Here is a 13,404-nt window from a genome sequence, read left to right as displayed (position 1 = left end):
ATTTTCACCAGGATTGAATTGTCTAGAGAATATATCCATGGGAAAGAGGGATTTTTCCGTGGAAGTGTAGCCAGATTTCCTGGCATTACTTAAAAACGATAAGAAATAAAATAGAAAAAAAACAAGGTTTTTAAACTGAAAGTAAGGAGCAACATTAAACCTTAAAACGAACAGCAATTATTAAGTATATGAGGGGGTTGCTCCTCCTTAACGCCTCGCTCTTTACGCTAAAGTTTGAATTATTAGAACACTAAGAAGCTTTTTTTGAAAGAATGAGGTTTTGAGGAGGAGCAACCCCCCCCCTCATATAAGCAATAATTTCTGTTTGTTTTAAGTTTTAATGTTGCTCCTTACTTTCAGTTGAAAAACTGTTTTTTTTTTTATTTAATAAAGAATTAAGGTTCATATCTTGTTTTGGGGATAAAGTAGCGTTTTTACCGTTAGGAAGAGTCTGGTTCGATAAAACTCTCTGCTTTGTTTATTTTGTGTTATGAGTAAAATAGTTAAGCTTGATTCTTCTTTTGACATCGCAAGTAACCATTTTGTGGAATAATATAATCCATTATGATCCATATTATCAAAAAAAAATTTCCTAGATGTAACTTGGTTATCAAACAAGGAAGTCTTTGCTTTCGTCATTTGTTCCCCTTCGGATTTTTCTTTAACTCAGGCAATAGCTGAGTTTTGGCTTCTATTATAAGGCTTCGAGTCTATTGATTCATTTAATTTTATTTTCTCTGATGTTATCCTCGTAGCTTCTTGTTTATAAACAGGAAATTAGAATGAACCAAGTCAGAACTTGTTAATAAATGAATGAAAAAGTTGGGTTATCAAACAGTTCGTGGTAACGAACTGTAACTAAGGAGCGACCCGGCTCAATGGTAACCGAAAGTCTAAAAAACGGAATTTTGATACCAATAGATACATCAAAAGAATCAGATTTTAATTGTGATTTAAAATGTATAAGTTCCATCAAGTTTAATCTTACCTATCAAAAGTTAGGCACCTTAGAAAATTGGGCTTATTTTCGAAAAGGAGGGTGAAGACCCCCTAAAAGCTAAGAAACCTCAATGAAAATCATTCCCTCATATTCAGCGTTTTAGGTAACCCTGCTGCACAGGTTTGAAGCTCCTATCTACAAAAATGTGGAATTTTGCATTTTTTTCCAGAAGAAAGATCAGAGATGCGTGTTTATTTGTTTTTTTTTTGTTTTTTTTTCTTTTCCCCAGGGGTGATCGTATTGACCCAGAGGTCCTATAATATCGGGTAAGGGCTCATTCGAACGGAAATTAATAGTTCGAGTGCCCTTTTTAAGTGACCAAAAAAATTGGAGGGCAACTAGGCTCCCTCCCATGCTCATTTTTTCTCGAAGTAACCTGATCGAAATTTTGAGATTGCCATTTTATTCAGCATAGTCGAAAACCTAAGTAATATGTCTTTGAGGATGACTTATTCCCCCACTGTTCCCGGGGGAAGGGCTGCAAGTTATAAACTTTGCCCATTGTTTACATATAGTGTTGGTTATTGGTAAGTATACAGGCGTTTTCAGGAGGATTTTTTTTTCTAGTGGGGGGTCGGGGTTAGAGTAGGTTACGTGGGAGGATCTTTCCATGGAGGATACTTCCTTGGGGGAAAGGACATTTCTATGAAGGGTGGGCCAGATTTCCCTGCATTATTTAAAGAACTATCAGAAATTAAATAAAAAATCAAGTTTTTCTCAACTGAAAGTAAGAAGCAGGAGTAAAGCATAAACCGAACAGAAACTATTACGTATATGAGACGGTTTGCCCCCTAATCAATACCTCGCTCTTTACGCTACAGTTTTTTTTTTTTTTAGTACTTTAAAAAAAGCCATCTATTCTAATTAACCGGCCTTTGTGGTTTAGGGGTTTGTGATTAGAACAAAATTCTAACCATATCGTAAAGAACAACGTATTGACTAGGGGGCGAGCTCCCTAATGTACGTAATAAGAACATAGGAATATAGAAATTCATTACGTAAGTTAATTCGTAATTTACGTCAGAACAAAATTTCGGGAAAGCCATTTAGTCAAAAAAAGGAAAATTAATATGCGAATTTCGTTTTAATTATTCATGTACGGTGAGCCAAAATCGAAGCTGTATTAATTCAAAAATTCTCAGATATTATCTAAAAAAACAAGTTTTTTTTAACTGAAAATAAGAAGCGATATCAAACCAGAAAATGAACATTAATCATTTTGTATATGGACAGGATTGTCCCTTTCGTAGGGACTCACTGGTAAAGCGAAAGTTTGACTCTTTATAACAACTCTATTGTTTGAAACACAAAATACTGTAGCGTAAAAAGCTGAGGAGGGGAAAGTCCCTTTCATATACGGAATAATTACTGTTCGTTTTAAATTTTAATGTCGCTCCTTACTTTCAGTTAAAAAAACTTGTTTTTTTTTTGTTTAAAATAAAATAGGGTTAGGAAGTTTAAACAACTAGTAATTCCTTTCCATTGCCAAGGAAAATGCTTCAACATCCGTTGTTGAACAAATATATCGATAAAAAAAAGCGTAACGTAATATTTTGATGATGTTCATAATTCGTAAAAAAGGGGGAAAAAAAAAGGAAATCTGTGCCGCTGAAAAAGTTTAATGTTGGACACTAACGTAGGGAAAGCTTAAAATTAATGCAACTCCAACTGACTTTTGAATATTCATAAAGAGCTTTAACATTTATATGAATTAGTAAGCGGAGGCATATAGTACGCAATAATTTATTTGGGAGGGGAAGGGGAAGCTAAAAAAGTGAACGATTGCAAGAATATATATATTAAAATTTCTAGAGGGAGTAGGGACTCAAAGTCCCCCAACATTCCTTGCATGTGCAACTGTTTCCTGATAAATAGGCACTGCGTTTTTTTAATCAATCAGTCAGTGCGTTTTGGAGCTATTTATAAAATAAAATTAATGTTGACTAATAATGAGAGACTGAGAGGGTACAAAAGTACTGACTTTGTTGGAATTGTCTTGCTGCAATTTTTGTGAAGAAAATAAATTACCGTATGAACTGGCTTCCCAAATGTTTATTATCTTCCAAAATCTTCGTCAATATTTCAAGTTTCAAAATTCCCTTAAATCTTTCTACTTAGTTTCGAAAGAGCATTCAGATAACAAGTATGTATGAAAGTAGAGAGACAGATGGGATATCTCCCGAATTCAATTGTCAAACCTGTTGTAAGAGGACTTTGTGATCTATAGCACACGAAAACAATCTGTGCATATTTCGGTTGATTTCCGAGGGGCTAATAACTGACCGTCACAGGTGTCCCTTCCTTCGTGCCTCCGGCACACCTGAAACAGCGTGTTCCTGAAAGCGAAGGAACACAGTTTTATCTTTGGCTTATGGAAAGCGTACGGCGCGTTTTTTACGACGGCAAACTTTCTTCTCTTGAGAGGTTATCTTTACTTGGTCGTGTTGTTTACTGCGGTCGATATTGGAAATCCTGGGTCCTAAAAAGTGGACATTATGCTTTGAACGAAAATTTTATTACCGCAAAACTTTACCATTGCCTAGAGATAAATATGCATTCCCTAGAGCTTCTCATTCGTCGATTCAATCGGCTTGGGCTCGAACGTCTTTTCTCAAACTCTCCAACATGAATAGCCAACCATGTGAAGATTTTTTTTAGGAAGATGCGGTCTCAAACCAGCACTTACAGTACTGTAATAAACTTTTCGTTCCTCCAACTTCTACATCGAATTCGTCGATATGAAAGTATAGCGGATTTTTAAGCTCAATATTCTAATGAACAGTTGTCCTTGCCCAAGGCCAAGCGAGTTAGATCCATTGGTGTTGTGTCCGTCAGTTCCGATTTTTCTTTGCCCGGGGACGATGAAATCAAACTCGAGCTAGGGCGAGCTCGCATTGAAAGCCAGCGAATAATGAAAGCCTTGATACCCGACGACGTACTTCCTGCTTTCGGTCACCAAGTACCGAATGTTCGTCTTTCTGTACTTCACGACAGTGACTCAGACGATGACTCAGAGGAAAATACTCTGTCCGATAAGCAGGAAAATGTTTCCGCGACTGACACTGAATCGAGATCGGAAAGTGACGGCATCTTTGAAGATTTGTCAGTGATTGCTCACTGTATGAAACACCAAGTTGAGAAAAATTGGGTTAGTGAGCCTGTGACGAACATGAAGAATTCTAGGTTTTGTCTTGTCAAGACTTCTGACGGCTCCATAACACCAATAAAAAAATCCACGCTGTTGTGGCTTCTGAGGGAAAGCTCTGAGAAGCTGAGTAGTGACCGATTAAAACGGGTGATGGTCCAGGGCCGACGAGTAGGACTACGTGAGTCGCCACAAACCAATGCAGAGGTCGGTGTGAAATCGGAATTGCGTATTGGTGAATGGTGCGTTTACAGACCGGTTGGCAGGGGAAAGAGAGTATTAATTGGGCGGGTCATACAGTTCGGCTACTTGTCTGGGCGAAGATTCCACTCTTTTGACACGCAGAATATGGCGATGCCGTTCCCTGACGACATAGGAATTCTGTGCCAGTGGTTCCGGCTGAATGCTGATCTCACATTAACTGCCGCATTGGTAGACCAGGGTTACTGTGACTCCAGTCTGTATATCATGCATTCAGCAGAACCCGTTTCTATGGAAATCGGCACCAACATTGTCTTTGGCTTTGACTCAGACGTCTTCACAAAGCTGAATTCATTTATCCAGAAGAAAGGGTTCCACTTTTTTTATGTCTGGTCAGCATCGCAATCATCATGTTAAAAATGGCACCTAAACCCGAAACTGACCTCAAGACCATAACCACCACCATCGCCATGTTCTGTGTGTCAACAGAAGGAATTTTGTTTAACATTTTTCAGAGGTAGTTGTTATTTTTTTTCCCTCCCCTCCTCCTCTCCAGTTTGTTATATTTTAATAAAAAGAAATATCAATCTTACAACTTTATTCATTTTCATATCACCTAAACTTAAAAAAAAAAAAAAAAATTATTATAAGCAAGAAAATTTATTAGTGGACATGAAGACCCGAAAACAATTGAATTTTTTCTTTCCAAATATCTATCACTTTCCCCGTTCCAGGGCGTCCTTCCCCCTCTAGGAGACGCTTTTCCGTTGACATTTTTACTTCAATTTCTTAAAATTCATATCCTTCAATTTTCACTAATACGAATTCTAATTTTAAAGGTGGTCTTCCAAAAGACTTACTCTTACAACTTTAAAATTTTTTAACACAAAAAAAGCTATTTGCTCTCCCGTAGACTGGGCGTCCTCCGTCCACAAGAAACCCATTCTTGCGGTGGCACTTTTTTCCTTTTTTTTTTCTTTTTTTTCAGCCCTTTTTACGACCAACCTTAATCAACGAAAAGAAACAAAATACAACCAACCCATCAACAAAAAACCAAAAATAACCTTAATACCGACGTGCATGATGTCACAGAACTAAACAGAATCTTTAACCATGTCTCCTACGGACGAGGAGGCCACCCACGGCGGGGCTGGTCCTTCCAGCTCAAGTGCATGTGCCCCTCGTCCCCATTCCCTTGAGTTCTTGATATAATTTTATGAGTCTCAAATGCATTCCAAGATCTAGGGCAGCGGAAGCGATGAATACCATCGGAAAACTTGTTATGCTCAGTAGAAGACTTAGTAGTAGAAGACTTAATGTTTATACTTTTGCTAACCGAGCTTAGTTTGATTTACTGAAGCTCAATTGTCCAGTTTCTTAGGGTTGTCATTTGAGCTGTGATTATCGAGATGATTACTGAAACGTACCAATAAATATCTGAGAAACTAGTTATTTTTTTTAGTTGGTTGCTTTACTTAGCGCTTTTTACTAATAACTCGGTAGTAGCAGTTTTTCTGACTGTTGCTTTACAGTTTTCTTTTCAAATACCCAAAGGCCTGGGTTCAATACCAAGGAAGTTGGATTCTTAGTACATTCCGGAAAAGGGAATCTGTGTTTTTTCCGGATCCTTTCAGTGTCAAAGAAGCAGATTCCTTCTTTTTTTTTTTAGCACAATTAAGAATCCGAGATCCAAGGGTGCGTCTTGGCACAGCCACTAAACAGAATAGCAGGTATGGTAAAAGGGAAAGGAATGTGTGAAGACGTGATAAAAGGTAACTTCTACCACTTGACAAAACCATATTGAATAGGGCCGCAAAGCGTGACGCTAATTCTCGAGTGGGAAATTCAAATAACGATGAAATGCGGATGTGTAGACACGTTTTTCTGGAACTTTGGCGAATTGTTTTGGCCTAAAATATTTGTCGTAGATTCTACTAATCCACCAGAACGTTTTCACGTCGAAATAATACTAGGAATATTGACAATCAGTTGTTAGTTACAACTAGAAACCACGTTTCACGGTACTTTGAATTTCGCACCTTGCTTTTTACGTCATCACCGCGCAGCCCTATGTTGTATAACTTAAAAATTGTGTTGCGAGATTTTTTTTGAAATTTCGGGATTTTTTTTTGAAGAAAAATCAGAATTTTATTTTTGAGCTGGTGGCAACGCTGCATGTGTAATAGGAAAAAGTGACACCATCAATGCCATCGTAGGGTTACTTAGCTTTTGCATGGATATCAACAACTTGCAGTCCTCTGTTCTTCTTCTTTAGGTACATATCAGTTGTTTTCAGTCTGGGGGGTTCTTTTCCTTGCCAAATAAACCCGTAAATGATTTTTTCCAAGTTTTAAAAGATCGCTTTTGAAGGTGCTGAAATATTCAACAGATACCGAATAACAGGCAAGCTGTATATATTTACATATTGCCCCCTTTGGAATATGCCTCCGGCGTGCTTCCGTGCCTCATGCCTCCAGGTGTCCCTCAAAATGCCCAGTTGTTAACCCCTCGTTGATTTTAAAAAAGTCAAAATTGTCAACCTTCTGAAAATTAAACTCTCTCAATTTCTCAATAATATACTACTACTACTACTAACAACTCACCGCAGCACCAAGCCACCTGAGATCAACACAGCTACGTACACTCTTCCTCCATCCCAATCTTTTCACAGCCTCCCTCTTTACACCCTCCCAGTAAGTTTCCATTTCCTTTAGATCTTTCTTTATGACATTCTCCCACTCCAGACGAGGACGAAGTGATTTCCGTTTAGCCCTAGATTGTTGGCCGAAAAGAACAATGTTCAGCAATCTGTCATCCTTCATCCACAGAATGTGCCCTAGCCACCTGTTAGTAGTAGTAGCAGTATGGCTATTGAAATCCCTTCCTTCTAAGGTCTATCATAATGGGCTATACATTGGCAAAATATTTTGAGGAGAACATTCGAAAAAATCAGCAAAAAATAGTGTGAAGAAAAATGAAATTGTAAAACAAATGATAATAAACCTTTAGATTTCACGGAGTCGAGGTCGGAAGATCTCACCCTCCCTGTGTAAGGGCCTTGTTCCAACCAGTATTCACCCTCAGAAACCAAAGTTAAATACTCAGCTTCTAAAATTACAAAAAGAACAATCATTATTAAAAAAGCGTTCATTTCTGCCTTTTTTTTTCTCATTTACTTTTTTTTCTCAGGAGAGAAGTTTGTCCGAACCTGAAGGTAGAGCTCTGATATTGCCACCAGACCCAATTCATCCTCCTTCAAGCCTCAATAACAGTGACGATAGCGGTTTTAGCTTAGATGGTCATGTTCCCCACACAGAAGTAGATTATGCTAATAACGATGAAATAGGAAAGTAAGTTGGAAAGTAGTTTTATTGAATTGTCAGAAATTTTGAATATGAAGACCGAGAGAAGATTCAAAAGATTTATTGTCATGGCATGACACTTTCAAACAGTATGTGCAAACCCTTGAAATAAAAGAGCTAGCTCCTAAGCTTTTTCATCGATCTCAGGCAATATAAAAAAGGAATAGAACATGGTATATCCTGTTATCTTGCAAATGAAGTCCAAAATTCATTTAAATGTTACCAATTTTATTGCTGTTAATTTAGGGACTCATTAAAGGGTAAAACTGAAAAATTGTTCTTAAAATTTTATGCTGAAATGCAGCTTTTTTTCTTTTTTTTAATATTCGCAAATAATTTTTTTAGCATCAATGCTTATGTTCAGTAACAAATTATATCACAATAATTAGGCAAGAAAAAAATGAAAATAAAAACAGCAGTAAAAAAGAAAACGGATAAATATAGCTAATTCTATTATGAATTGTAAAGGGTAAAACTTGGCTGAACTAGCTTTCGTTATGCATAAAGTTACTGGAAAGGTATCATTCAGAACTACCAAAAGCTTCCAAAATATTGAAGTGTGGGACTGTTTATTCCAAGACTACCTCTACATATGTCGAAGAACGCCTCAAATAATTTCGTAAGCTATACAAAAAAAAATAACTATGTTACTTAGCTATGCGCTCTGATCTTTAATTTTCCAGGAAAATTTTGAAGATTATTTTTTCTTTCTTAGCTCACTTCAAAAACCCAAGTAATAAAAGAAATGAATTCTAAGACTAAGAAAGTATTCAATTACGGTTATATAAAGTTATCATTTATAGTTTCAATGGTAAAGTTAAGTAATCTTAATTTTTTTTTTAGTATTCGTCATTTAGGTCCTTACGTTTATCAGTTCCTTTTTCTATAATTTGTTTTGATTTTCCTTGTATTTCCCGTTTTCGGTACATACGATGGATCATGAAAGTAGGTCCAAAATATCTGCCAATTCCTTGATTATGATTTGTGATATACTGTTATTGCTTTGTTTAAAAACATTAGATATTTCTTGTTAGAAAAGATTTGTTGATTTGACGAGGTCTTCAAAATTATTGCGGGAAACGAAAAATTATGAAAAAAAAACGTCACAGACTTGTATATCTTCTTGTTTTAATTTTTTTAGACTTAAGAAAACGACAAAAAAACACTTTTTTTAAATGTTTAACTTCTCTGTGCTTCATAAATAATCCACATAGGCATGGATACTGTCTTTGTTAGCCCAGTCGGCAAGCACCATGTACAGAAAAAAGAAACCTTTTGAAAACATATTACTTCAAAAATTTGTTTTACACGATATTATTCACAAGTAATCTCTTACAAATAATTATTCACATATTATTCACAAGTAATATTCAAGAGTATTATTCATGAATAATCTTTTAATAGTACAACAAATATGATGCAAAATCTTTGATTCACTAACTATATTATCAGAGGCAACGCTGTAGCGTTGCCTATAGTAAAGGCCATACGGCTCCAATGTTTTATTATTATTTTTTTTTTTTTTTTCCCAGAGGCACTTCATATGGAAGATGTCGTCGTAGAAGCTTCAAAGGGGACTCATTCTATTGGAAATCGAGAGTTCTAGTGCCCTTGTAAATAGTCGAAAATGATTGGAGGGCAACTAGCCCCCCCCCACGCCCAGCAGTCCCCCACACATATCAAATCAAAATTTTGAGATAGCCAGTTTGTTCAGCGTAGTTGATTTAAAGACAGAAAATATATTTTTGGGATAGACACAAGGGTTTTAAGTTATACCCTGGAGGCATATAAGGTTTTTATAGAAGGCGTTGTTATAGAAACTTCTAAACATGCTCATACAATTGGAAATTAAAGGGCTAGTGCTCTTGTTAATAGTTGAAAGTGATTAGAGTGTAACTAGCCCCCTTCCCCCCCACTCCCATCATTTCTCCAAACACATCCAATCAAAATTTTCAGATACCCATTTTGTTCAGCGTAGTTGATTTCCAGATAGAAAATATATTTTTGAGGAGGACAACCCCCCCCCCCACAACCCTCAGGGCAAGGGTTTTAAGTTATGCCCTGGGGGCATATAAGGTTTTTACAGAAGGCTTTGTTGTAGAAACTTCAAAACAGGCTCATTCGATTGGAAATTAAAGGGCTAGTGCTCTTTTTAATAGTCGAAAATGATTGGAGGGCAACTAGCCCAACCCCCCCCCCACTCCCATCATTCCCCCAAACACATCCAATCAAAAGTTTGAGATAGCCATTTTGTTCAGCGTAGTTAACTTCCAGATAGAAAATTTATTTTTGAGGAGGATACTCCCCCACAACCGTCAGGGCAAGGGTTTTAAGTTATGCACTGGGGGCACATAAGGTTTTTATAGATGGCGTTGTCGTAGAAACTTCAAAACAGGCTCATTCGATTGGAAATTAAAGGGCTAGTGCCCTTTTTAAAAGACGAAAGTGATTGGAGTGTAACTAGCCCCCCTCCCCCCCCCCCACGCCGATCATTTCCCCAAACACATCCAATCAAAATTTGATATAGCCATTTCGTTCAGCGTAGTTGATTTTCAGATAGAAAATATTTTTTGAGGAGGACAATCCCCCACAACCCTCAGGGCAAGGGTTTTAAGTTATGCCCTGGGGGCATATAAGGTTTCTATAGAAGGCGGTGTCGTAGAAACTTCAAAACAGGCTTATTCGATTGGAACTTCAAAAGTCTAGTGCCCTTTTTAATAGTCGAAAGCGATTTGAGGGCAACTAACCCACCTCCCACACACATTATTACCCCAAAGACATACACTGAACATTTTGAGACAGTCAGTTAGTTCAAAGTAGTTTTAAGTTCTGGAAATTATGTCTTTGAGGATGACAACTCCCCCGCAGCCCTAAGGGCAAGGGTTGTAATTTAAGGATTCTCCGAATCCTTCCCATTATTTCTTATGGAAGGGATGCTCGTATAAACTTTGGAGAGGTCTCATTTGACTGAAAATTGAAAGTTCTTGTTCACTTTTTAAGAGTCAAAAGAGATTGGAGAGTGACTAGCCCCCCCCCTCTCCTCCACGCCCTAAATGCATCAGATAAAATTTTTAGATATATATTTTGTTAAAATGGTTCAAAGTTCTGATAACAAGAAACTCCGGTATCCAAACAGCCCACCAAGGTCCGGGGATAGGTGTTGTAAGTTATGCCCTGGGGCATAACTTATTAAAGGGGGTTTATAACTTATGGGAAGGGGTTTTGTATGGGAAGAACACATAGGAAATCTATTATACTGTAATTTTAATATTTATTTTCAATATTAATTACAAAAGAAAATATTTGTAATATGATTCGTTTTCAGTCAAGCGCCAATGACGCAGTAGGTTTAAGGCTTCTGCAGTGAGGCGATACCCAAACTCTTGTTTGTAGTTATTTTTATTCGATTCAAACTTGATTTACATATTCAATTTAAGTTTCACTCATTTTAAGATTTATTTATTCATTTGCATTAATATATATTGTATGTTTGTTTGCATTGATTGTTTATTTACTTTCTGTCCGTTTTAAGTTTCATTTATACTTCAATACCAAAATATTTTTTTTCGTTTTAAGATTAATTTTAATATTCAATCCAAGCATTGCTCGCTCTAAGATCTTTTTATTCATTTATATTATTGCTTGTTGTATGCTTTTTCCTCTGAAAGTTTATTTAAGTTCTGTTCGTTTTGGGTTTCATTTATTCTTTAATAACAGTAATTTCTGGCCGTTTTGTGTTTGAATTTTAACAGGTATTTGTATCTCCTGAGCTTAAGTTTAAAATGGCCTTTACTTTTCTTTGAAAAACTTATTTTTCGGAAAGTTTTTTTTTAATTAATAACAGTATACGGCCAAACCTACTGACAGAACATTTTCAACAAATGAATTCATTTGTTTTTCTGCCTTTGAATTTTTCCTCTTTTTTTTACCAAAGTGGCGTAGAACTCTTTGTTTCGCTTCTTTAATAATGACAGTAAACACCGAAATAGACCAATTTTTCCAATTTGACATCTAAAAATTTGGAATATTCTAACAATTATATACTTTATTTTCGTCGCAGTTACGAAGTTATACCCATTTAATTTTTATTATTTTGTGCAATACCAAATTCTACCTTTGTCTTAACCTTAGCTATTGTATTTGTTTCACCTTTGATTCTTTTTTTTTGCTGAATTTAGCATGCGAAACAGCATTCGAGAATGATTTTCGGCTTTTCTATTATATTTTTGCTTTCTTTTATTATTTGTTTTATGTTCCACCCTTAGGAAACTGAGTAGAGCATGTTCCCGTGACTTCTTGCTATATCAGTCAGCACTAGATCTTCAGAAAGACGTAGAAGAACATATGGATAACCGATTCTGTATGACACTAGAACGACCTCTTCCAAAAAAGAATCACACCGAGAGTCATTTAGCTACACTAGGACGAAAACCAAAAAAATCTTTACAAGAAGCCAAGGGTAGTATTAAAAAATTCTTGAGCTTGTTACGCGTTGCAGGTCCAATGTCAAAAGAAACAACTTGTGAAGACGATACACTACCAGATTGGGAGCATTCTTCTGAAGTTGAAGTAACAGCGTGCAAGCCCAAGCCTCGTGCAATGCCCCGTTTACCCCCTCCCCAGCCACCATTGCAGACAAGACCATCACCAATGTTCGTCAAAAGACCTCCCAAGTGCACACCATCTTCTTCAATATTACCACGTCGCTGCCATAAAAAACTTTCACGTCACAGTGACGAATTGACTACAGTAAATAATGGTTTAAAACCTCATAAAAAGTGCAAGAGTGAAACGAATCTTTTTCAAGAGAACTCTATTGTGTTTTTCCATGATTTGCTTTATCCTACATTTTTAGAAACGAATGAAAGGGAAGTGTCCCCTAAGCCACACACCCTTCCTAGAGATGTCAGAAAAACCGGTCGTGTAAGGTTTCATTATACTGACAGTGATATTCTATCGAAAATTGTGAATTCATCAAAAGAAAACCTGCATTTTCAAAGATAAAGGAATGAATTGTTCCCCTTCATAGTGAGTACCATAAAAAATAAAGTAGAGTAAGTGCATGAATGTGCTAAATACTTAGTGAAGAAAAAGGACGAGATTTTAACAAATAGTAGCTTTTTTCCAGTAATCGGAAACCAGACGTTTACTAACAGTGATACTCTACAGGAAATAGTGCACTCTTCAAAAGAAAATCTGTATCTTAAAAAAAATGAAGGGCTGAATTGTTCACATTATGGGTCATACTCAAAATACCGTCAGTAATCTTGAGTATGACCAATATGGTATGACCTCGAGGTACCCGGGTTCTTATTTTGCAGCTTCTGAGTTCTTGTTTTACTAATCTGTAACTGAAAATCAAATAAATAAACATTTATTTTTCCAATAGTAATATTAAGTCGTAAGATAATGTAATATTTAGGTTTTTTAATGGTTCTTTCTCTAAAATACAAGTTTTAGTAATTAAATATCGCTTAGATACGCGAAGAGCGAGCAGATCCTTTTGTCCCTTCTTTTTAATTAGGAAGAATCATCAGATGCATCAGGAAGAATCGCGGTTTTGGAGAAAACATTTTTAGCTTTTGAATAAGGGAACTATGTTCAGTTATCACTTATAACACTTTTACTTGGCTAAAATTCATATATCATTCCGTTTTATAAGACAGTTTCATAGGGGCTGTTTTCAATAAAGTTTG

General features: G+C 36.3%; 1 protein-coding gene across 3 annotated transcripts in view; it reads left to right on the top strand.

Annotated features, from left to right (window-relative positions):
• The window catches only part of IRSp53 (Insulin receptor substrate 53 kDa), a 196,488-nt gene extending 183,414 nt beyond the window's left edge, over window positions 1–13,074 (top strand). For 2 of the 3 annotated variants that reach the window (XM_089085933.1, XM_089085930.1), the window contains 2 exons: window positions 7,536–7,696; window positions 11,974–13,074. In XM_089085933.1, coding sequence (XP_088942059.1) covers window positions 7,536–7,696; window positions 11,974–12,712 — 900 coding nt within the window. In that variant the 3' untranslated portion in view covers window positions 12,713–13,074. The remainder of the gene's footprint in view (window positions 1–7,535; window positions 7,697–11,973) is intronic. The other variant, XM_089085934.1, reaches the window with a different exon arrangement.
• Window positions 13,075–13,404: the final 330 nt, after the last annotated feature.

The sequence above is a fragment of the Artemia sp. Qi Xiang Cuo genome, chromosome 1 (genome assembly GCF_049724085.1).
Source record: "Artemia sp. Qi Xiang Cuo chromosome 1, ASM4972408v1, whole genome shotgun sequence".
NCBI lineage: Eukaryota > Metazoa > Arthropoda > Branchiopoda > Anostraca > Artemiidae > Artemia > Artemia sp. Qi Xiang Cuo.
Note: the sequence above shows the minus strand (reverse complement) of the source record. Positions and strands in the feature narration are given on the sequence as shown.